Source organism: Grampus griseus (genome assembly GCF_964374135.1).
Source record: "Grampus griseus genome assembly, chromosome: 4".
Classification (NCBI taxonomy): domain Eukaryota; kingdom Metazoa; phylum Chordata; class Mammalia; order Artiodactyla; family Delphinidae; genus Grampus; species Grampus griseus.
This window is the reverse complement of record NC_138997.1, coordinates 34,141,972-34,167,936: the sequence shown is the minus strand read 5'-3', so window position 1 is coordinate 34,167,936 and position 25,965 is coordinate 34,141,972. Positions and strand designations below refer to the sequence as shown.

The 25,965-nt window shown below is 32.7% G+C and overlaps 1 protein-coding gene across 1 annotated transcript in view; it reads left to right on the top strand.

Moving 5' to 3' along the window:
• Positions 1-25,965, top strand: part of TLL1 (tolloid like 1) — a gene marked incomplete at both ends in the record, with an annotated part of 248,343 nt that overhangs the window by 110,896 nt on the left and 111,482 nt on the right. The window contains 6 exons of the mRNA XM_082653600.1: positions 2,680-2,760; positions 4,255-4,407; positions 4,898-5,015; positions 12,778-12,956; positions 17,636-17,741; positions 25,505-25,629. Of these exons, the coding sequence (XP_082509726.1) occupies positions 2,680-2,760; positions 4,255-4,407; positions 4,898-5,015; positions 12,778-12,956; positions 17,636-17,741; positions 25,505-25,629 (762 nt within the window). The remainder of the gene's footprint in view (positions 1-2,679; positions 2,761-4,254; positions 4,408-4,897; positions 5,016-12,777; positions 12,957-17,635; positions 17,742-25,504; positions 25,630-25,965) is intronic.

Genomic DNA, 25,965 nt, shown 5'->3' with positions numbered 1-25,965 from the left:
TTTATTATGACATGTTTCAAAGATATCTAAAAGTTGATAGGATAATGCAAACAACAACCATACACCTTGAAGATTCAGCAGTTGTTCAGTTTACCATATTTGCTCTCTGTATGTATGTGTGCATGCATACATGTACAAGTATGTATAAAATATTTTGAAGTGAATTGCCAACAACATAGCTTTTCAATATTAAATAGGTTAGCATGCCCTTTTAAGAATAAAGACATTATTGTACATAATCAAAATATTATTACATATAAGAAATTTATGTAAGGTAATAAAACTTAAATAATACAGTACTTAAAAATAATATGCTTTAGCCTTTTTATACATAGTGAGTCTTTTCTGAAACATACACCAAATATATGAGGGAAACTGCTTTGCAGTGTAATCGCAGATAGTACATTCCTATAGGTATGTTTATTGACAGACTCCAACCACTATCTCACACTTAACACTGTCACAGAGACAACGGATTTGGAACAAGAGAGCAATGATATAACTCAGCAAAATCTTAAATTTATCACATTACATTCTCAATTTTTATTAAAATTTTCATTAGATTCAAGCTTTATTCAGGTCATTTATTTAACCCATTGTCCTCTCTTTGTACTGGGGACATTCATTTTCTGTGATTTAGAACATTTTAATACTATGTAATTTTGTCATTTCATTTATAGTTAAGCTCTGAAATAGTAACATTTGGAAGTAAAATATCATTATTTAGATAAATAGCATAAAACAGAATTATACTATCAATTATAAAAATCATACTGTAAATATATATGTGAAAGGTACATGTTTCAAAGTAATTTGCACTATTCAGTTGAATTTCAAACATCATAAAGAATTCTATATTTTAGTTTTTTCTTACTCTAACTTTTCCCTTTCTTGTTAGTTTGTGCTGAATTGACTATATTTATTTTCTTATTTCAAAATGTATTGTCTTTCTCAAATATTTATTAGGTTTGTATATTTTTATTTTAAAAATTTTAGAATATATGAGAAACACATTATGAATTTTCCTTTTTTCTATTTCAGTGAACTATCTACACAGAATTTTATTTATATTGCTATAAAAATTATTCAAAAAACATTATTGACTTTAAGAGTCTTGAAATGTTTTCCCTAGCCTATAATTATTCTTATGCTTATAATTACCTTAATATTAACTAAGACATTTCTTTTTTCCTCCTTCTATAGCTATTTGTAGCCTCTTTCTATACCTATTTATATGTGTTTCAGACCTATCTAATATGCAATATAATTGTTATGCAATGGTCATTTCAAATACATTTTTACTATCCTTTAAGAATGTTTGTTGTAACTGCTTAGGAATGAATGCATTTAAGTATTACCTCATCTTTCTAAAATATTCAATGAAAAAAATTTCAAATCTTTTTCTCAAGGGGCACGGCAAAAATGTGACCATGTAATTCAAATGATTAAGCAGATTATTAGTGAACAAGCACTGTAACTTATTTGCCTTATAAGGACTTAATTGATATTTCCTATAAGAGGCTTATATATTAATAATTTTTATTATTGTTTTTGTTTGTTATTAGCTTCAATCTAGGTAATTAGGTTTCAGTATTAATTTCAAAGGGGAAAAAATATTGGAAGGAAATAGTTCAAACTATTTCCATGCAAGAACCCTTTGTGGTTTGCATGAATTTCTGGTCCTCTTTCATTGTCTAAGCCCAGAGGCTCATGAACCACTTGTTCTGATATCATTAGTGATCAAATTACTTGTTTATTCAATGATACCTCTTTGTATTTGTCTATCAAAGATTCAAGGAGAAGGCAAAATAAGAGATAAAACTGGGAGAGCATTTTGTTAAAGCCCTGGAATGAGAATCAGAAGATTTGGGTTTTCGTCAAATGATCTGCTTTCTGATATGACTTTGTTCTTAAAATTGCAAGGAGACATATTTCCTTATGTCACCCTCTCCTCTACATTTTGAGCTATAAAATTCTTTATATCACCTTTATAAATTTTGCAAATTGCATAACATAACAGTGTATTTTGCAGCTGGACGTCCTTTTGGATTCTCACCTTGTGAATTTTTTTAAATTTATGTTATTGGTTTTTATAAATTATAGAAACTAATTTTCAAAATTTATTTGAATACATTATAAAATGTCATATGCTATTAGAAATATCTCAAAATTTATCCAAGCTTTGGGGCAAAAGTTGCACTATACACTTGCTTTTTTTTTCCTGTTGCATTGAGAATTTACATACCTATGCTCTTCTAACATTTTTATTTCCATTTGCTGATTTGCCATCTGAAAATATTTAGTTTGTATTGGGAAAATAGCTGGAATGCACTCAACAGGAAAGAACAACTTGTTGTCATCTTATATAATACTATGTGATGTCAAGGTCACAATGAAGAAAAATGTTTCAAATTATCAATAGATGATGCAATTGCCATGATGTCCAAATAAAGTCATTTAGATTGCTCTCTTAATTTCTCTTACCCCTTTAGTTTTAGTTACTAAAATTTGTTATTGTAGAATTTTTACCCTCTTCCAAGATTTATGGGTATTCATTACTTTAAGACCACATAAAAAGAGATGTCCAAAGAGAAATCAATGTAGCCTATTACTATTACTTATTTACAAGAACTTTAATTTACAGTGAAGTTAACTTACTATTTTCTTTTACTCTTTAAGGTGGATTTGGAGACCATGGTATGTCAAAGAAACGAGGGGCCCTCTACCAACTTATAGACAGGATAAGAAGAATTGGCTCTGGTATATCAATGTTTAAAGTTTCAGACACGATGTACAGTGAATATTATACTCATAGTAGTTCTGTTTGCCATTAAGCTGCAAATTATGGAAAGGATATATGCTGAGAAAGAGTCCTTTATTCATTGTTATTTTGTTAGTTGATATCCAACGTAAGTTTTTTAGAACTTAATTGGGGACATTTGAAATATTTTAGCTTATTTTCAGCTTCTCTTTAATAAAAAAATGTATTAGGTGTTTATTTTATTGTTGGTATTTATTTCCAGTAAATTGGTATTTCTATCAAGCATGGAGCTACATCAGTTTTAGTCAAATGGAAAAATATCATGGCTGTTTCTTTTGAAATAAAATCCACTTAAAGTAAATTGTCAAACTGATTAATTAGATTAAAAAAAAATTGAAAATATTTTTTACCCTTCCAAAAATATATAGAGAAAACATTCAGAGAAACTGCCTTCTGGCTTAATGATTAGTTAATATTTAAAGTATTGAATTTATTAATCACTGTAGATTTTAGAGTTTCTTTTTCAAGTCTTCTGTTCAAAGTTCATATCCTAACATATCTTAAATTGATTAGTACTAATTAAATATTTTAAAGTGCCTACTTTTAAGGATTAATTTTCCAAAGTGAAGATACTTTGCTCCAGGATATTAAAAAGTTAGACATGTTAGGAACACAGGCATAGGGCGCATACATTCAGTATTCGTTGTGTCTGAAGTGTATGTAAGTGGTAAACTATTTGCATAAACAATGATATATAAATAAGAAAAAAATAATCATGAAAATGTAGGAAAAATAAAACAGTAACAAAAAATTATGAAGGGTCATCAAGAAAAGTTAGTGACTGCAGACTTGAAAGCTCTTCCACAATAGACTGCATTTTATGTTGGCCTGTTCACCTTGTGTACTGCTCTCTAAATCTTTTCTGTTGTGTGGATATGAATCCCGAGGAAAGTGACATAGAGATAGCCCATTGTCCCAGAATCTGAGACCATATCTGTCTTATTCTATTTCATTTACTATCTCTACAGTGTAATATTCACAATTTTAAACTGTTCTACAGAATATCAATTCTGATTTAAAGGACTAGGGATTTAGCAGGAGTAAGAAAGGTTTTGAACATCATAGGACTTTTTAAACAATGTCTTTTTAATTCTAGTGGTGAATTTCTTAGTGCTCTAGTAAAGTAGAAAACAAAAAAATTTTTCTGTGGCTTACAAAGTCTACCTGACTTCTGTCCACTGTGGGCTGTTGTATGGAAATTCATCAAATTTGCTCATAGAGCATTAGAAAATAGTATTTTGACATGAACTACTTAAATATTTTAACACTTTTTTCAAGTATGTAATATAAATGAAGTTTTTCTTTAATGCATTTTGACTTCAGGCATATTTATATAAATGTGTAAATAAGGCATTTTACCTTGTCCTTTAAGAGGTAAATGATTCTCTGACCAAGGACTTCTGTTTCACAGAATGTTTTAAATGTCACTGCAGGCTTGGAGCAAAACAACACAGTTAAGGAAAAAGTACCTCTAAAATTCTCAGGGCAAAATGAGAAAAATCGAGTTCCCAGAGCTGCTACATCAAGAACTGAAAGAGTATGGCCTGGAGGTGTTATTCCTTACGTTATAGGAGGCAACTTCACTGGTAAGATATTCCCAGAGAGTCTATTTTGATAAAGAATTAATAATTATCATATAGATTAATTGTATATTTTTAAAGAATACTAACATATAAAACATAGTATTAAATGAAACATGAGAAATATTCCATTCACCTGAGTTGTCAGTTAGTGTGTCTTGAAATTTAAAAATGTATTTAGTCTTGAGTTCTAAGAATCTAAAGAACTATTCTGGTTTTTAAATTGAATTTCAAATGTACCCATTAAATCTGGAAGCTGATTTCAGCTGACAGGAATAATGTATGTCTCGTTCACAGAGCCTTGTACACACATACTTGTAGAGACAGTAAGCTCAAGCCTACTGATTATGAAGGCAGTGTCCACTCTCAAGAGTGGCTCACTGCAGTGGTCGGAGCTAGTATTCTCTGGTTGATGATAGAGGTGTTGTCTGACCTGTGCAGCCAGACCTGGGTTGGAAGAGCCCACTGTTTTATTAATGTCATGCCATTTTTCCAGGCAGCCAGCGAGCCATGTTCAAGCAGGCCATGAGGCACTGGGAAAAGCACACATGTGTGACTTTCATTGAAAGAGGGGATGAAGAGAGTTACATTGTATTCACATATAGGCCTTGTGGGTAAGTAGAACCAGGGAATGACTTAAGTAAATTTAGAAGGGAAAAAAAAAATCCATAGGTAAGATTCACTTTTTAATATTTGCTTAGTATTTTGCCCATGGGAAAGTATGAATTTTACATAAGAGAATATTATATATTAAATAAATATACTCTTTGATCACAGACCTCTGTGCATCCTCCACCACCACAGCTGCCTTTCCTTCTGTTCTAACTATATGGTGGCATTGCCAACATCCCACTAACCTGAGTTAGAAAACTCAGTATTGTTTTTAGTGATTGAATTTTTAGTGATATCAACAGAAATATTTCTGTTGATATCCACTATGTCTTATGGTTTCCACTTTTATCCCATGTCAGTCCCCTGGTCCATTCATGTCTTTGTCCCCTCACACCGGCTGTACTCCAACTGCTCTCCAGTCTTGCCTAACCAATTCACTGCCACTAGAATTATCTTCAAAAAATACTCTTCAGAGCAAAATACTACACTTTTTGAGATTCCTCAGTGTTTCCTCCTACAGTGATATTTTCTAGATTTGCTTCTTACAGGATAATAATACTCTCTTCAAAATAAACTATTCTATAAGTTGTGAAAATGCTGTGTTAAATTTCAATAGGTATTTCTACAAGCAGTGTGCTAAACCTTACTAATATTCAACCAATTGAAAGAAATATAGAGTACAGTGTTCCCTAAACTTATTTTAAAAAGGGAACACCCATCTCACCCTGTTAATAGTGAAGAACGTATATCAGTATTCCAGAACACATTCTGGGAAATGCTAGCCTGAGAATAAAACCTAGATGCTTGGATGTAACATTTAAGGAATGCCATGAACTTACCACAGCTTCCATCTGCTGCTTCTGCTGCCACCATTTCTCTCCACAAATCCCATAATCTAGCCAAGTTACAGTAACAGCAGTTCTCCAAGCAATGCTGTGTACTTTAAAAGACTTTTCATTGTGAAAACTTTCAAATTTTTTCTCCCTATATTTCCAGTTAGTTGGAACTTATATTTAAATATTTGAGTATTTAAATTGTTTCCATTTTTGTTTGTTTGTTTGCTAAGAATACTTGATAGGGTGTGCTGTCTACTTTACACTGCATCACATCAAGAGGCACATATGCCTGGACCTACCACTTTAGTGATACTGTGATTGATCAGTGGATTCAAATGGTGACAGCCAGGTCCCTCAATTGTAAGTTCCCATCATTGCAAAATAGTCATTTTCTCATGTTGTTCTTTTCTTTTATTCCTTCTACATTTATTAGCTGAAATTCTTCTATAAAGAGGAATTATCTCTAATCAACTATAAGTATTTGAATACCCTCTATTATAGTTCACATAGAGAAGTAAAAATAAATGCATAATTCCTTTGGAGGAAATAGTTCATGCCCTAATGACACATATTTTCAGGGTGGAGGAAGTATATATTTCACTAGGTATTGGGGGCATTACATCATCTGGCTTTGTTCTACCATATTTTCCTAGAACATTTAACTTAACTTAAAAAGTAATGAGTTTTAATTTTGGCCCTACTTAAGTGACATTAGGAAAAATTATACATTATTATTTTTCTATATATTTTGATAGTACCATAATTTTTTTAGCTGACTTATTTAAGCAATGTTTTCTTCTAAATTACTCTAATTACTTACTCTTGATAAGTTTTGGTTACATTTGAAGTCCCAACTAATTCTTTATATGTATTTAATATTTTTAAATATTAAGGACATTTTAAGGTCCAAATCTAGACTGTTCTTCCTTCCTTCTGATTATCTAATAGGAGTGGATATAGCTCAGATTACGTATTTCTAAATATATAATGTATTCAAATCAATACATCTTTTCTTTACCCACCCTTCAATTCTGTAAATACATGCAAAGAACCAATCACTTGTTATTTTATTGCTCAAATTCTGTTTGTAACAAATTCATATTTATACTCATTTTCTTTTATTAATTTGGCTCTTTTCAAAGTTTTCGATTTCACTTGTTTTATCCTGCTAAACTATTTTTCCCCATTCACTATCATTCCTTCATGTTTGTTTTTGTGATGTTTTAGTTGCTTGAATGCCTTTACTTTCCTTTTTCATCAGTGGAAATCTTTCACATATTTCATGCTCACCCATTTTTGAGCTGCCTGCAGTGGGACTTTGCTCTACAATAGCTATAATAGCTCCATTTCCACTGTTGGTTCAAATGTCTACCTTCATCGATGATGAGAGCAGGGAGCTTACCTCTGTGTCCCTCATGACACACAGCACATGGCATTATAGGGAGGTGATCAGGAAAGTACCAACAATTTACATGTCAGCTAAAGTACATTGTGTGTAATCCTGATATTAAAAAATGTAAGAATTCGAAAGAGGTTTGAAGAACATGTACTTCATCAATTTAGAGATGTGAAAACTGAAGTTATGACTTTCCCCAAGGCACTTAAATCTGTAGTTACATTCCTGAAATTGGACTCGAGTTTATTTGTGACTGTTATAGTAGTAGTGTCGCATTTTGGTGATTTGTTTTGGTGCTCATTTTCCAGTTCAAAGTTTGCCCTGTATTATTTTTTCAGTGATAGGAAGGATGATACTTTTTATGAAACTTGATCATTGGCCTGCTAATCATTCTAATCATTTTGTGACTTCTAAATTTCATTTGAAATTACCATTATTGGCCACAATTTCATGAAATTATGGTTATTTCATCATTCTTGCTATGATAATGCTGCATTTATATCTCATAAAAATCAATTTAAATTATTAAAGAGTTTGACAGTTGGTATTACACAAAATAGTGAAAGCCATCTGGAATAAGATATATTTTGAGTCAAACATTTAACACTCTATTGGATTTAGTATTGAGTCTTTTCTCCTATAAGAGCTGTGGCATATAATGTATCACATTTAGCAATACCTAGTATAAATATCCATAGAATATGGAGAACCTTTAAGGTGGTGCCATTGATATGGATGACAACATTTATCAGTTCTGTTTCTAGCTTTAATCTAGAAGGCAAATGTGTCTTATTACTCCTTATCATTATCATCACTTTCATTGAGTTTACCCACTAAGTCAGACAACTTGTAGCTCTTGCAATTTTTAAAAATAAAAGCTAAAATAATCTCCATATTTATGGGAGGAATTATTAAATATGGAATCACCTATATCATTTAGAGCATTATATTTCCCATCTTATTCTGCTACAGTCAATTTTTATTCAATAAATATTTATTGGGTGTCTAGTTCCATATCAGGCCTTTGATAGGTGGGAAAATAATAAAATTTTAAAACACAAAAAGTAGAAATCAGACCTTTTTGCCATTTAGCTCTAGTGTATTTCTTATTTTTAAGTTGTATTATAATCGTACATTATGTTTATATATATCTGTATGCATGTTTTTAGGTATATGATATCTTTGCTTCATCTGCAGTGGACATAAGCTTTAACCCTCATTATTGACAAAAGGTTTGAACTGAGCTATACATAATTTTCAATGAATGTCTATTAGCTTCAGTGGCATTTATTTATTTTACAAGATTATTAATTATAAACAGCAAAATGTGAGACCATTTAGTAATAGAAGTTGTTTGATTTTATTCTTTGTAAGTCAGAGATTTATGTAACTGAATTTATTACCTTCATCTATTATATGCTGATTTTTAATGATTACTAAAAAACAATCAAACAAACAAACGTAGAGTTAACTTATTTTCTAGGTTTCATATGCTTTAATTGTATTTAACTTTTGTCAGTTTAATTATTCAGACTGTAATAGTAGTCACTTATTCATCCTTTCCTATTGAATTCTCATTTTGTGCCACTTACTATACTAACTTTGGGGACTATAAAATTGAATGTAAGTTGTTTTCTCTCTGCAAGGATATCATAGTTAGGCAGAGGAAGTGTGCTAGCCAGGATTCTTGTTCTCAAACAACAGAGACTGGCTAACTTAAGCAGAAAAAATAGTTTTTTAAAGGAATTTATAGAATTATACTAATAGAAAAAGTGGAGAGCCAGGCTGAAGGAGGAGTCTCCTTGCTGAAGCAAGAGCATGTTGAACCCCTCACCTTGAGCATTTCCACCACTTCTTTGGATGCTTGCTGTTAATTACTAGAGTTAGCTGTGTCCTGCACTTAGGAGATCTGTTCTTTCAATAAGTATTTATTTATTAAAATTTTTGACTTTTTATTTTTCAAAATTTTTCCAGTTTTATTGAGATATAATTGACATACAACATAGTGTTTTAGGTGTATAACATGATGATTTTAGACTTGTACATATTGTGAAGTGATCACCACAATAAGTTTAGTTAATATCCATCATCATACTTAGTTACACGTTTTTTTTTTTCTTGTGATGAGAACTTTTGAGATCTACTCTCTTAGCAACTTTAAAATATATGATATGGTATTAACTTTAGTCACCATGCTGCACATTACAGCCTCAGAAATTGCTTATTGTGTAACTGGAAGTCTGTACATTTTGACCCCCTTTGATCCATTTCACCCACCCTTAGTCCCCACCTCTGGCAACCACCAATATGTCCTCTGTAACTATTGAGTTCTGTTATGTGCCAGACTGTATTCTAGGAGCTAGCGTTATAGCATGAGCAAAACAGGTACACTTTCTGCCCACCAAAAGCTTATATTCTAGGTGGCGAGGCAAAAACCCTGCAAAGATAAATGAAATATAAAATGTTTTAATAGACAATAAATTCTAGGACAAAAAGGAAAGTAGTGTAAGTGGGATGGAAGGACATTTGCACAGAACTTGAAAGAGGAGGAAACAAGCCATATGTATATCTGGGAAACAGAGTTTCTGACAGAGAAAATAGACAGTAAAAAGACTCTGAGGCAAGAGTATTTCTGCATGCTCAGGGCACAACAAGGAAACTTCATGGCTCGAGTGGAGTGACAGGGATGATAATAAGAGACAATATCTATATGATAAGATATTTGTGTGTGAAGATTGTGTAAGATCTTATAATTTTTTTTAATAAGTGATTTGATTTTCCTCTGAGCAAAATAGCGAGACTGTGTCAGTCAGCTTAGGCAATTTATGACGTGGTAACAAACAACTCCCAAATCCCAGGAGCTAGAGCAACAAACACTTACTCCTTACTCTTACTATATATCCGCCACTGGTCAGCTGTAGCTCACTCCAGAGTCGTCACTATGGTGTCCAGTCTGATGGAGAAGCCTCTTTTTGGAACCTTGCAGTTGTAGCAGAAAGAATAGAAACAATATGGTCAACCATATTTGCTCTTAAAGATTCTCTCCAGAAATGACACAGTTTTTGCTCACATGATATTGTCCAGAGCAAGTCACACGACTAAACCCAGCAACAGTAGGGGAGGGATGTATAATTATCTCCTAGAGAGGGGTAATGAATACTTTTGAATATTGACACAATATTGTCATTGGAGAATATTGAGTAAAGAAGTGGAGTAATCTGAGTTTACATTTAAAACATATCTTTATGCTGAGAAAAGACTGCTGTGGGGAGGGCATAAAGCTTACAGGCAACTTTCTTTGTGCGTATAGGTTTTGCTCCACCAATCCGAGGCCAAAGTAGGGAATAGTGGGTTTTGGATTACCTTCTTACTCTCTATGGCTTAGTGAGGCTTCTCTAAAATTGGTAAAATATTTTCTTGAGAGGACAGGTAGGGCTTATAATGGCCAAGCTTTAAAAGCAGCACTCAAATTTGAAACAGAAAATCAAAAGCCATGTACAAGAAAATGGCCTCAAACCTGGATGGAATTAGAAAGAAACTCAGACATGTTAAAACCATGTTTTTATAAACTGTGCATATTAAAAATAAACTGTGCATATTAACCTGTCATTCCATACATAATTGTATGTGCATATATTTAGCTATTTAGTCATTTGAGCATCTAGAATTCTTCCATTCCTGGACCTGTAGTATTTCAGAAATCAAACCACCACATTTTTCTTCACAGGACCATTGTAAAAGCCAGTGTGAAATGTATTTTTGCTTTCCATTATGAAACCCTATCTTATTTATTGGAAATTGTTATAGGTAAAATTATGCTAATAAAAGGTGTTTTAGATTAAAAGAATCAACCACATTGCTTGACTATCTCCTGGATTTTGATTTGCAAAGTAGTTTTTTCTCTGAATATAACCAGCAAAAATGATTCAGTGTGGGTAATTTAGTTGCTGTATAATCCTCAGATATTTCACTTTCATCACTATTGCTTTATGGTAGCAAATATTTCAGTTTAAATCTCTCCAAAATTTGCAAATTTTGAGTTTTGCTACACCTAATACTTTACTATTTCAGTATGTAATAAATAACTATGTATGTATAAATTTAAAAGTCATGGTAAAAAAAAAATCTACCTGAGAGCAAAAATACAATTCCCTGATTTTTTTCCCTACCAGTTACCTCACTTTTCTTTCTTTTACTGATTTATTAAACTTAATTAACTCTTATAATAGATTCATAAATAATAAGCTGAATTACTTTTTCTAACTGGCATTTAAAGCCTACAGAAATAATTGGAATGAAAAATGTGCTTACTCTGAAAAGTGAAATTAGTGAAATGCATTTTAAAATTTTGGGCAATTAATTTTGGGCAATTTCCTCTTTTAACTTAATAAATTAGAAAAGATGTTCAGTGTCCGGCACATTATGATTCCCATCTATTCAAGACCAGTTATTTACTGCCCTCTGTTGCTGTCTAGAGGGGTGGCCCTTAGATAAGCTATTTTAATGTAAACCCTAAATTTTGAAGTTTTAAGTGTAATTTTATTTATAACTATGATTGTAGTTACCATATTATTATACCATTTAAAGCTTATTTTAAAGTGTGTCCGTATGTGTCAACCCTTGCATGTGTGTGCACACTCTCTCATGCACACTGACACACATGCATGTATGCCCACACACACAAAATGAATAAATGGAATATCTATATTTTGGGTAGAAAAGCATCACTGAATATGTATAAATATCAATAAATTAAAGAAAATTTGCAGGAAGATGCTTTGCGTCCTTCACATTCTGAAAGTCCAAGAGATTCTTTCAGAAGGTGAAATGGACTATCACACTAAACATTTGCCTGACCATTTGACACAGTCTCATAATTCTACCAGTTGTTGATTTACCTTCACCAGTCAACCATTAACCCTAGATAATTCACCTTTTGAAACTAATTTTCCTTGATTGACTTCTCTTAAAAGTTCTCTTCTTTAAAAAAATTCTCCCATGAAGAGGAAAAGTAATTCCTTTTTTAATTAACCAACATTTTTCACAAACTTAATTGTTTTTCTCAAAGAGGAAAAATAAACTTTGTTTTTATCTTTAATACTGAAATAATGGATTATTGTTAGATAACCATATTGACAAAGTGGTTACCTAAATGGGTTTTGAGGATAAAAAATTGTATTAGAAATACATGTGAGTTGATGTCTTGAGTTTAACTATATGTATAATAGCCATTAATCATCATCATAAGTATTTTATTTTCTGATTTATCTTCTGAATACTCCTAAAAATTATTTAAGGCACATCTTCTAATATATGAATTAGTACAAAGGCACTTCAATAGATTATTTGGGGACTTGTACATAAATCTACCAGGATTACTAGAAATTTTTATTAATGAAATATTTATTAATGAAAAACTGTTCTGCCTCTGAATGTGTTGGACTTTACAGTTCATTACAAAAGTTTCACCCTACTGTAATTCACTCAGAATCTCCCTGTCCACCACCATCTGCACTTTCTACTTTATTCCAGATGCTGCTCCTATGTAGGTCGGCGTGGAAATGGACCTCAGGCTATCTCTATTGGCAAGAACTGTGATAAATTTGGAATTGTTGTTCATGAATTGGGCCATGTGATAGGCTTTTGGCATGAACACACACGACCAGATCGAGATAATCATGTAACTATCATAAGAGAAAACATCCAGCCAGGTGAGAGGCTTCAGAATGTGTTGGGTTTAAGGTTGACTAAATATCTTTTAAATGTATTGTACTATTTAACTTCTTAAAAAATGTGAACTGATTTTGTTGATATTGTAGATCAACATTTTGCTTGATTTAAAAATAGCTGCTATGTTGTTAATTTTTTCCTGCAGATCAAATGATCTTATGCATTTTTTAGGCTTGCTTTTTTTCTTAAGATTTAGCTATTTCATATCCAAACTTCGGTGCTTTCCAAGAATGGGTGTAGGCTATTAAAACATAAATTAATATTAATAAATTTTTAAAAAGTATTTTCTATACTTAATTCTATAATTTACGTTGTTGGCTTTTAAAAAGGGTCCAGGGTTTGCCACAAAATGTGCTGCTGCCATACAAATCTATATTATATCAGGGACAATTTCTGGAGAAAATTCCAGGGAGGTGAGTCATTTCCAGGATAGTCCAAATATTTTCTTGAGATTTCCCCTGAACTACACTAAAGACAAATTCTTAAGAATGTTTTCAATAGTTTCAGTAGTTCAATAGTTAATATATAATTAAAATTTAATTTTCTCCAACAGTTGATGTGTGATAATCACCTCATTTAGTTTTTCATTTGTTTTACCTTTCATAATTCATAAAGATAAGTACATTTCAATTGCCAGAAGAAAAATCCTGTTGTTTAGAATTGTCTTAGAAAGTTGTGTGTATTTCAAGCAGAAGCAAAGCAGAAATGTGTCCTTATTTCCTTATTCATGGCCAGTTTTAAGTTACAAACATTTAATTCCTTAGAATTTCCTGTGATTTACAGCATTGCTCTATTTATTTGTTCATAGCATATTTGCTGCCAGTTATTTATCGAGGCACTATTAGATGTTGGAGATACTTCATGAAAATTACAGAGCTTAGTGTATGTATATCCATGTATACAAACGATTGCAAGTGAGTGAGAATAGTGTTATATTGAGAACACAATCCAGTTCAAGCAAGGTGTGACAAAATGTGCCTTGCGAGTCAAGGGAGACGTCACAAAGGAACTGAAATTTAGAAGTAAAGGGGTTCTAAGTGCCCAGAAGAGTGATGGAATTTCTAACTGGAAAAAAAATAAAAGCATCATGATCAAAGCTACAATTACAGATAATTGAATCATTTTTATTTTCCCAAATGGCTGCATGGTAAGTTACATGAGAGACTAGTTGGTAATTACCAAGGGAGATTAGATCATAGGGATTTTCTATCTGAAGCTAAGAAATTTAGATTTTATCCTCTAGCTACTGGAGAATAATCAAGGGATTGAAAGCAGAGCAAGTTCAGATTTAAAAAAAGAATTATTTCAGCTGTAGGGACTATTAACTGAGTATGGGGATATGGGGGTGGAGAGGATGAACGTGACATCAGGGAAACCTATTAGAAACTTAAATAAATTGTTTATAAGAGATGACTAAGTCCTCAGTTAGGGTGGTGTAGGCCAAGAAGAAGGAGAGGAATAATCTTTCAAAAATATTTTAAGAGAGACATCATGTGAAAGCAAATCTTCAAGATTTTATTTTTAGGCAACAGGGTGAATGGTGGCACCATCAAATGAACTAAGAAATATGGATAAAGCAACATATTTTTAAGAGGAAGAAAGACAAATAATTTCATTTAGCATATCCTTGAGTTTGAGAAGCCTTTAGATGGTCCAAGTGGAGATATTTAGTAGACAAAGGAAAGGTGAGTCTAGACTTTAAGATATCTAGAGATAGAAATTTGTTAGTGGATTTCACTGTCTAGGAAAATATTGGAGGAAGAAGAAAGTAAGATTGTGGGTAGAATATGGGGAACACCAATATTTAAGCAACATTTTGTAGAATATCTCTCAAAAGATTAAGAAAGTTTGGTCTAAGAAGTAGGAGAAAAATCAATGAATGTGATGTTACAGGGAAGAGATCACTTCAAGAATAAATAAGTAATCTGTAGTGTTGAAAGAGAAGTAAATGACATCTATACTCCCAATATAGAAGACTCTAATGCCTGACCAGCTATCAAGATTCATCTTATACTTTATATCATTGGGAGACAAAGAGAAAATATTTCTGAAAATTACTCCAATTACCAACTAAATGAAAAGTTTTCTATCAACCACAGTTACTAAGTTTCCTCTATTATGTGGACAAAATAACTTATAAAGGAAGTAACTTCCAAGAATGATTCTTGCTCTTAAAAATAGGACTCTGGTTCAACATAAATTTATGTAGCTAAAACAAGCAGAAATGTATAAATAGTATGTAAATGTATAATACTTAACACAGTGCTAAACAATTTATGGCTTTTCATATTTTTGAGTCAATATGACTCATAATGTTGACTCATATTTTGAGTCAACATTCAATCTAATAGAAAACAACAATTTATTGCATGAGATGTCATGAGTATTTGGAACTCCATGCACATTTTGTCATACCTTGTTTGGATTCAACGATATTCTCAACATATGATTATTCTCACTTTTCTCACTCACTTGCAGTCATTTGTATGTATGGACAGTTGGCCCTCCATATTCATAGGGTTTTGTATCCGTGGATTCAACCAACCTCTGAATCGAAATTTCTTATTCATTGTACTAAACCATTTTATATAAGGGACTTAAACATCCACAGATTTTGGTATCCAAGGGCTTGCTGGAACCAGTCCCCTGCAGATACTGAAGGCTGACCATACTATAGCAAGGTAATTCTAGTATGAAAAATTCATATTGGAGAATAATCTTCAGCAAATTTGTGACTTACTTTGGCTCAGAAATTTTAGATCAAGTGTTATTCTAAGGCAACATCTAATAAGTGTGGACTTCAGCTGCGTTTATATGCAAAATTAGTGACTATGATAGGAGCCAATTTGGTACAAAGATTGGATTACTTTAATCCACTTTAGAACATGCCTTCAAGAAGGAGGTTGTCATTTTTTAAAAAATTGTTTAGGGTGAGTTCCACTGGTGCTCTGTATCTCTGATCCTCTTCTCTTCTGTTATGAAATGTCTGCTTTTCTTTATTTGGACCAAGTATGGCTGTGTTCTTTTTAACTAGCACAAAACACTATGTCACGTACATGGTAACTGCTCAGTTATATACATCAAAATGTATTACTGAAGTTGCTTCATGTTCCACTTTCAGAAATTTTTATGAAACATTTTGCTTTAATTAGAGAGTATACTCACATATTGTGCTTGAAATTTGAAATCTCCAGTGGATTATAGATTAATATTAAAAAATCAGCCCCACAGCTTTATAAAAATCTCACCTTAGAATTGGTTGTACTAAAATATACTTACCACGTTTAATGAAGAAGAGAGTTTTTAGCAGTTACTTCTATCAAAGGTTGAAGATAATGCAGGGTATTTCCCGAGAATAGTTGTAATACAGACAGATAAACCAGAGATTTGTGGAACGTGTATTTTACTATATGGTGTGCTTAGTTCATTGAAAACTATTCATTGTGTGAATTCATTGTAAGGTGGATTGAAACACTTTACTCTGGGACTTGGGTTCTGTAACTTCATGCTGATTGTTTTATCTTTAATGCTCAAGTGAGTATATCAGACTTCCTTATCACATGTAGGAAAGATATTATACTCTGTGGCATCACTCAGTTTTTTTATTGCTTTTTGGGAAATTTTTAATGTAATATTTTTATATTCAGTAGTAATACAGCAGTTGGAATAAAATTAAAATAGTTACATAAGTGTTGTACAATAATAGTTCTTTTTTAAACTCCAGCCTTGAATTTGGAAGCCTAATAACTCAACTTTACACTTTGATGTTTCAAAATGAGCTATAAAAGCAGCCATCTTTGGCTGCTGAAATTGTGAAAAATGAATCACTGAAACCTAATCTCTGGGGAAATACTCTGCCTCTGGAACCATTGATGTAGATCTACACATTTAACACTATGTTATTTTCAAATTTCAAGAAATAATATTACAATACAGATACAAACAGGCAGTTGAGAAATCTATTAACATGAAGATGTCCAGAAGTTAAAAAAGCAGTCGTGAAAAGTAAAAAATGAAAAAGTATGTTCTGAAACATATTCTCTTGACCAAAAAAGCCCTCCAAATAGAGCCTCATTTTCATCAAAGAGAATCTTGTTTCAGTTGCTGTGGTTTTATCTTTAGTGACAAAGTCACATAGCAAACGCCTGCAATGTTCTGTGTACATACAAATACAGTTTTTATATTTTTTCCAGTGTTTCATAGAATCTAACACAAATAGGAAGTTGCTTTTTTTCTTGGTCTTGGCAAATATAGTCATAAGAGAGAGGTGGGAGACTTATTAAGTAAAAATGTAACTTTTTATAATCACAATATTGTTAAAAAAAAAAACCCCAGTAGTTTTAAAGAAACAAATATTTAGAGACGGTAAAAGAGTATACAAAGAAAACAAATCCAAAGAATGCTTTTGGTAATCTACCTTTTTGCCAAAATTAACTTATTAATTAAATTCAATATTACTCTTTCAGGATGATATTCAAGTGCAAGCATTGGCACTGGATGTACCCTTTTGCGAGTACCTGAGTGTTAGTGTATAAATACAACGTCGTGAAGATCAGCGATCGGCATTTGGTAGAGAGCAGATAGAGGCAGGAAGGGCTCTTCTGTTCTCTTTTCTGTCTGTTAAGAGGCTTCTGAAGTGCTTTCTGTGCCTAATTCTTAGGTCAAGAGTACAATTTTCTGAAGATGGAGCCTGGAGAAGTGAACTCGCTTGGAGAAAGATATGATTTTGACAGTATCATGCACTATGCCAGGAACACCTTCTCAAGGTTGGAGTCTCAGGTTATACCTTTTGACTTTTAATTCCTTTCCTCTGTGTGGCTCCTCACAAAACTAGGCTTAACATTAGAACTAGAACCACTTTCAAATACCGCTGTCATAAAGTACAAAATATACTTGATTGGTGTTTATAACCAACAACAGGCATTTGAGATTTTAAAAACACATTTTCACATTTCCTATCAAATAAATAGATTCTAAGTAAAAATTAAAATTTTTCGAATTATTTAATATTCTTAAATCTTAAAAAAGTTCAATTAAAATGGTTACCAAACCAATCTGCGTGTTAAATTGGCAAAGCACTATTAATGAAAATTAGGCATTTCAAGTCAAATAGCAAGCTCAGTTGTTGAGTTGGAATGTTATACTCTCATGTGACTTGTGTTTTTATTGTGTACTTTCTGTTGCTCAAGTACTAATTTCACTTGAAATATGCTATAGTAAAATAATTCTCAGAGAACATTTTAGGAAGATATTTTACTTCGTATACTTTCCAGTTATTAACCTTAAAATTATTTCATTAGTGACTGAATGCTAATTTTTAAGAGTGTAATAAATTTGGGTTTTGATCTATTTCACTCTAAACAAGATGTCATCAAGGCAATGGTTTCCAGGTAAGGAATCTGAAACTGTTAAAACCGCTGAAGTCATATCTTTTTCCCATTTTATACCCATTTTACAGTCATGTCCATTCCACTCATTCTTTTCTGATCACCATGCCCATTTCACAATTCATTAATGTCTATGTTTAAAGGAAGGGTCAGGAAGAAGACAGTAAATTCAAGTTAATTCCCTGTTTTTAAAAAAAATGTGTGGTAATAAGTAGAGAAGGGTGTAAACAAATTCTTAACACTTGGATAAATATTTAAATTATGCTTCTTTACAACCAAACTTTATTATTAACATAATTGAGTGTTAACTGTATTTTAAAAATCATTTTATTCTGAAGTATATAATCGTTCAAATATAATGACTACCCAAATACTTATTGTTTTTTGAATTGAATTGAAGTTTTAGCAGAAATACATCCATAAACTTGGCCTGAAATTAACCTTAAAGAATTGTAAAGCTTTGTTTTCATGCTTGGAATTGAGTTTTATTTAGAAACATGTGAAAAATGAGGATTGGGGTACCAGTTTAGCCAAAGTGCTTCTCTTATACTGTTGAGTTATATTAGTTAGAAATAAACTGAGTTTAGATTCTTTGGAATAGAGCAGGTACTGGAGAATGGAAAAGGTAATTTATTATTTCTGTCCCTGGTAGACAATGAACCTATACCAAAGTTTGAAACATACATTTTCCCTTATTCTGTACTCCTTTCATGTCTTTAAATTGTTGCTTTTCCATAAACCACGAGGTTCTTGCAATTTATCACCCACTACACCTAACTTTGGAGTTGCATGACAACTAGCCTTGAAATATTATTTTCTCTTATTGTTTCAAAATTTACCTATTCACTTTTCCCAAATAAACTTATATTCCTATAGTGAAAGTAACTGTATCTACCTGTTAGAAGAATTGATCCAATTCACATTATTTTTTTTTCTGAATTTCATGAGAGGAAACATTTCACACAGCTCTCAGCCACCACCTCCAAAGTATTTGATTTTTTTTATTATTGGTGGTAAAGAAACCTCAATATCAAATTTACTGTATTATCTAATTTTAAGTGTACAGTTTAGTAGTATTAAGTACATTCACATTGTTGTGAAACAGATGTCCAGAAACTTTTCATCTTGAAAAACTGAAACCCTATACCCATTAAACAAAAACTCTCCTCTCTCCCCCCACCCCACTGCCAGCCTCTGGACCACCTTTCCACTTTCTGTGTCTATGAATTTGGCTACTTTAGATACCAAGTAGAATCACACAGTATTTGTCTTTTTGTGACTGGTTTATTTCACCTAGCATAAAATTCTTTAGGTTCATCTATGTTGTAGCATGTAACAGAATTTCCTTCCTTTTTAAGGCTGAATAATAGTCCATTGGATGCATATACCACATTTTGTTTATTCATTCATTTGTTGATGGACATCTGAGTTGCTTTCTCCTCTTGGCTACTGTGAATAGTGCTGCCATGAACATGGGTATGCAAATATCTCTTCCAGATCCTGTTTTCCATTCTTTTGGATATATACACAGAAGTAAGTGGGATTGCTGAACTATATGTTTAATTTTTTGAAGAACCTCCATAATTTTTTTCTTAGATGCTGCACTATTTCACAATCCCATCAACAGTGCATAAGTGTTCCAATTTCTCCATATCCTCACAACATGTGTTCTTTTCTGTTTTGTTTTTTAATTTTTTGATAGTAGCCATCCTAATGGGTATGATGTGATGTCTCATTATGGTTTTGATTTGCATTTCTCTGATAATTAGTGATGTTGAGCATATTTTTATATGCTTGGTCATCAATGTCACCAATTACTAGAGAAATGCAAATCAAAACTACAATGAGGTATCACCTCACACCGGTCAGAATGGCCATCGTCAAAAAATCTACAAACAGGGCTTCCCTGGTGGCTCAGTAGTTAAGGATCCGCCTACCAATGCAGGAGACATGGATTCGAGCCCTGGTCCGGGAAGATCCCACATGCCACAGAGCAGCCAAGCCCGTGCACCACAACTACTGAGGCTGCACTCTAGAGCCCATGAGCCACAACTACTGAGCCCGTGTGCCACAACTACTGAAGCCCACACACCTAGAGCCCATGCTCCCAACAAGAGAAGCCACCACAATGAGAAGCCTGTGCACCACAATGAAGAGTAGCCCCCACTCGCAGCAACCAGAGAAAAGCCCACATGCAGCAACGAACACCCAATGCAGCCAGACATAAAATAAATAAAATAAAACAAATAAATTTATTTATTTTTTAAATCTACAAACAATAAATGCTGGAGAGCGTGTGGAGAAATTGGAACCCTCTTGCACTGTTGCTGGGAATGAAAATTGATACAACCACTATGGAGAACAGTATGAGGTTCCTTAAAAAACTAAAAGTAGAACTACCATATGACCCAGCAATCCCACTACTGGGCATATACTCAGAGAAAATCATAATTCAAAAAGGCACATACACCCCAGTGTTCATTGCAGCACTATTTACAGTAGACAGGACATGGAAGTAACCTAAATGTCCATCAACAGAGGAATGGATAAAGAAGATGTGATACATATATACAATGGAATATTACTCAACCATGAAAAGGAAAGAAATTGGGTCATATGTAGAGATGTTGATGGACCTAGAGACTGTCATACAGAGTGAGGTAAGTCAGAAAGAGAAAAACAAATATTGTATATTAACGCATATACATGGAATCTTAAAAAAATGGTGTAGATGATCTTATTTGCGAAGCAGAAATAGATACACAGACGTAGAGAACAAACATATAGATACCAAGGGAGAAGGAGGAGGGTATGATGAATTGGAAGATGAGGATTGACATATATACACTATTGATACTATGTATAAAGTAGATAACAAATGAGAACCTACTGTGTAGCACAGGGAACTCTACTCAGTGCTCTGCGGTGACCTAAATGGGAAGGAAATCCAAAAAAGAGGGGATGTATGTATATGTATAGTTGATTCACTTTACTGTACAGTAGAAACTAACACAACATTGTAAAGCAACTATACTCCAATAAATATTAGAAAAAAATGAAAAAATCTCCATTCAAATCTTCTGCATATTTTTAAATTAGATTACTCCATTTTTCTATTGTTGAACTGTAGAATTTCTTTGTATATTCTGGTCTCTTATCAGATATATATATCTTACAAATATTTTCTTTCCTTTTCACTTGATTGTTTCCTTTGCTGTGCACAAGATTTTTAATTAAAAGCCTAATCCCACTTACCTGTTTTTGCTTTTGTTGCCTATGCTTTTGGTGTCATATCCAAGAAATCATTGCCATATTCAATGTCATGAAGCTTTTCCCCTATGTTTTCTCTTAAGAGTTTTATAATTTGGGATCTTATGTTCAGGTCTTTAATCTCCTTTGAGTTATTTTTATATATGGCTTTGATAAGGGTCTAACTTTGTTCTTTTGCACATGGATATCCAGTTTTCCCAACATCATTTGTTGTAAAGATTATATTTTCCCCATTGAGTCAATACCTTTAACACCATTGTTAAAGGTCATTATATACACTAGGGTGTATTTTATTCCTGTTCAATTCCATTGTTCTATAGGTCTGTCTTTATGCCAATATCACACTGTTTCAGTTACTTAAGGTTTGTAATATGTTTTGAAATCTGAAAGCATGAGTCCTTCACCTTTGTTCTTTTTTTTCAAAATATGTTTGGCTATTCAAGGTCCTAAGAGAGTACATATGAATTTTAGAACTGTTATTTTTTTCTATTTCCACAATAAATGCCATTTTGGTTTTGATAGGGATTATGTTGATTGTTTTGAGTAATGTGAACATCTTAACAAATAAAGTCATCTGATCCATAAATATAGAATGTTTTTCCATTTGTTTGTGTCTTCTTTAATTTCTTTCAGTGATGTTTTGTAATTTTCGGTGTGTAAGTCTTTTGCTTCCTTGGTTAAATTTATTCCCAAGTATTTTATTCTTTTTGATGCTATTTTAAATGGAATTGTTTTCTTAATTTCCTTTTCAGGTTGTTCACTGTTATTGTATAGAAATGCAACTGATTTTTGAGTGTTGATTTTGTATCCTGCAACTTTGCTGAATTCATTTATCAGTTCTGATAGTTTTTGGGTGGACTCACTAGGATTTTATACATATAAGATTGTGTTATCTGCAAACAGAGATCACTTTACTTCTTTCTTTTCAACATGTATACCTTTTGACTCTTTGTCTTGCCTAATTTCTCTGACTAGGACTTTCAATACTATGTGAATAAAAATGGTGAGAGCAAACATCCTTGCCATCTTCCCGATCTTAGATGAAAAGTTTTCAGTTTTTCATTGAGCGTGATGTTATCTGTAGGTTTTTCATATATGACCTTTTATGTTGAGATAGTTCCCTTCTATTACTAGTTTGTTGAGTGCTTTTATCATGAAAGTGTGTTGAATTTTGTCAAATGCTTTTTCTGCATCAATTAGATGAACATGTGGCTTTTGCCCTTCATGTTGTTAATGTATTTGAAGTTTTATAGTTTCTTCTATTCTGAACCCAGATAGTCTATAAAAGTTTTAGTTGTTTTCATCAGTATTTCCCATGAGCAGATATAGGTACTTACTGTGGGAAGAACAGGGCTGCATATAGGGGGCTTTATATGCATAGATAATTTGTAATGTACATGCTTGCAAACTGGAACTGCCCATTTCTAATAAGAAAATTGTAAAATTTTATGAAGTTTTATGAAAAGCACAGTTAATTCACTCTCCTAATGTAGGTAAAACAAATGAAGATTAGTAAGTGACCCCATCTATGTTCTGTCTGAAAGAATGTTCAGGAAGAGCCTACATTGCTTAATGGCCTGGTTGTGGAAGGAGAGAATTGTTAACTTTCTGACCACGAAGAAAGATCAAAAGAATGGGTGACTGACACCCATACAAATGGAAGGCAGATTACCTCCGTAGATTAAATGAGCCAAAATTCATCATTCTATCCCCTGAGTTTGAATATATCTTCTACAAGATGTCCTTGACCTTTTAAAATTGAATCATTTTTTTTGAAAACTGGAAAAAACAAAATTTTTCAAAAACTATGGGGGTTTTTTTCCAAATAGGAATAGAAAATAATGAATACTCCATTAGTACTGAAGTACTGCAGAAGTTGTAACACTTCACTAATTTGGACTTACCTACTTAATGTATCTGTTGATTTGTGCAGCAAAGTTGAAGAATAACTTTTCTCGGTGCTACCCTATAGCTCAACATCCCCTTCAGTTGCACTGGCCTAGCTGGAGTTGTATTTTATTAAGTGTGTGCAAGCTCTCACTTTTGATGATTAGTTCCCCCTCCCTACCTTCATCTCAGGTAGTATACATATTGAGTTTTGTAGAGACTTAGATTTTGTTTTAAAAGATTTCCAGTATCTATTTGAGTTATCTGGGTTTTATCTAAAGATCACCACTCCTACCTAGAAGCTAGGGAGATAAGTCATAAGTTACTTATAGATCATGTCACACCTCTGTTTACCATCATCCACATATTAAGAGTTTTCCTCAGGTTAAAAGTTAAACTTTGACACTCAAACAAAGCATCCTCCCATCTCAGGGTTGCTGTATTTCTTAAAGTTCTTTCTGTCTGTGACTCTCTACTCCCAGTTAACCACATTTACCTTGCCTTCACTTCCTTGATGTTTGGCTAAAATGTCGACTTCCAAGTGAGCTTTTCTTTGATCACTCTTTTTAAAAGCTATCCCATCAGTGGATAATCAATATCCATCTTCTCTTCCTTATTTTTCTCCAAAGTATCTGTCACTATCTCAGTTAACAATCTTTGTTAAAGTCTTTCTCCCTCCATTAGAATGTGAGAATCTTAAGGGGAGGAATTTTTGTTTCTTTTATTTACTGCTATAAATCCAGGTCTATAGGTCTATAACAATGCTCAGTAAATTTTTTTTTTTTTTTTGGCCACGCCACACGGCATGCAGGATCTTAGTTCCCTGACCAAGGATCAAACCCCTACCCCCTGCAGTAGAAGCGTGGAGTCCTAACCACTAGACCACCAGGGAATTCCCAGTAAATATTTCTTAAAGGAAGAAAAAGTAGAGCTAAAATATTGTTCTTGTAACCTGCAGTTTAAATACAATTTTTCATTTAAAATTTTTGGAAAGAAGCTGTGATTCATCCCGGTTTCAAAGTTTGTTTGTTTTTTTAATAATTATATTTCTTAATTTAAAATACTTTTATAAAAAGTGTCTCTTTTTATACAATATTTCCTCACCATTTAGAATAGTCTCTCAATCCATTTAACTTTTAAGCTCAGTTACTTTCTTTAGAGCTACAAATGTTAATATTCCTTGCAAAATTAGACTGTATCTTTAGTTTACTATATTCACAATTTTTAGTCATGCACAGCAAGTTTGTATCACAACCTTGGGTGTGAAAAAGCTCAGTATCTGTAGCTTAGCATTATTAGTGCATTGCTTAGTTGTTTTTTTTTTTTTTTTTGCTTATAAATTTTACCATGAAGTTTTTACACATATAGTGTATAGTATATGTGTGTGTTTGTATTTATGTGTGTGTGACAAAATTATTTTGCTTTAAACTTACTAAAATTTGACACTCTTTGTTTTTCCTTGTTCTTGTAACATATACTGTGATAATTTGACTTCAAAAAATACTTAGGTTAAATTAGTAGTTTAATTTAAAAATATTAACATACTTGTTTTGTTTGACTTTTACAAGTTTAGTAATCTAAAAAATATTTATTTTAAGCTGTTCTTAAGAAAATAGATCTCTATGAGGAAGAATTGTTTGACAACTTGGTAATTTAAGTGTTTTTAGATCTTGAGCTACCAAAACAAGAACCATAGTGTACTTGATAGGGACTATATAGAATTTTAGATTTTAAAAAACAAATTATATACATTTTTAAGGAAAAAGTGAATGCCATCACTGACTTTATATTAGCCATACACATTTAACACACAATTTTCTTCTACTTTGATGAAAGTGTTTTGAAGGTCTGACACACTCTTTAAATTTTAACACTGATATATTTCTCCTTTGATTGGTTTGAGTTTGAAAAAAAAACATATTTGTAAGGAATATATGTGTTTTAATGTGGTGACTTATGTGTGACTTGCTTCTGACTTTTTTCAGGGGGATGTTTCTGGATACCATTCTCCCCTCACGTGATGATAATGGCATACGTCCAGCAATTGGTCAGCGAACCCGTTTAAGCAAAGGAGATATTGCACAGGCAAGAAAGCTGTACAGATGTCCAGGTATTGCACCACCCAAACTCAGAAGCATAATTGTGTCTGATAGTGCTCTTACAGATGAATAAGCCACAATTTTTTTTTTTTTTTCGGTACGCGGGCCTCTCACTGTTGTGGCCTCTCCCGTTGCGGAGCACAGGCTCTGGACGCGCAGGCTCAGCGGCCATGGCTCACGGGCCCAGACTCTGTGGCACGTGGGATCTTCCCGGACCGGGACACGAACCCGTGTCCCCTGCATCGGCAGGCGGACTGTCAACCACTTAAAGGAAGGTCTTAATAACAATGTACCAAGAAAACACTAATGCCTTACTGGTCCAAGAAAGAAAAGATTCTGCTTCCAAA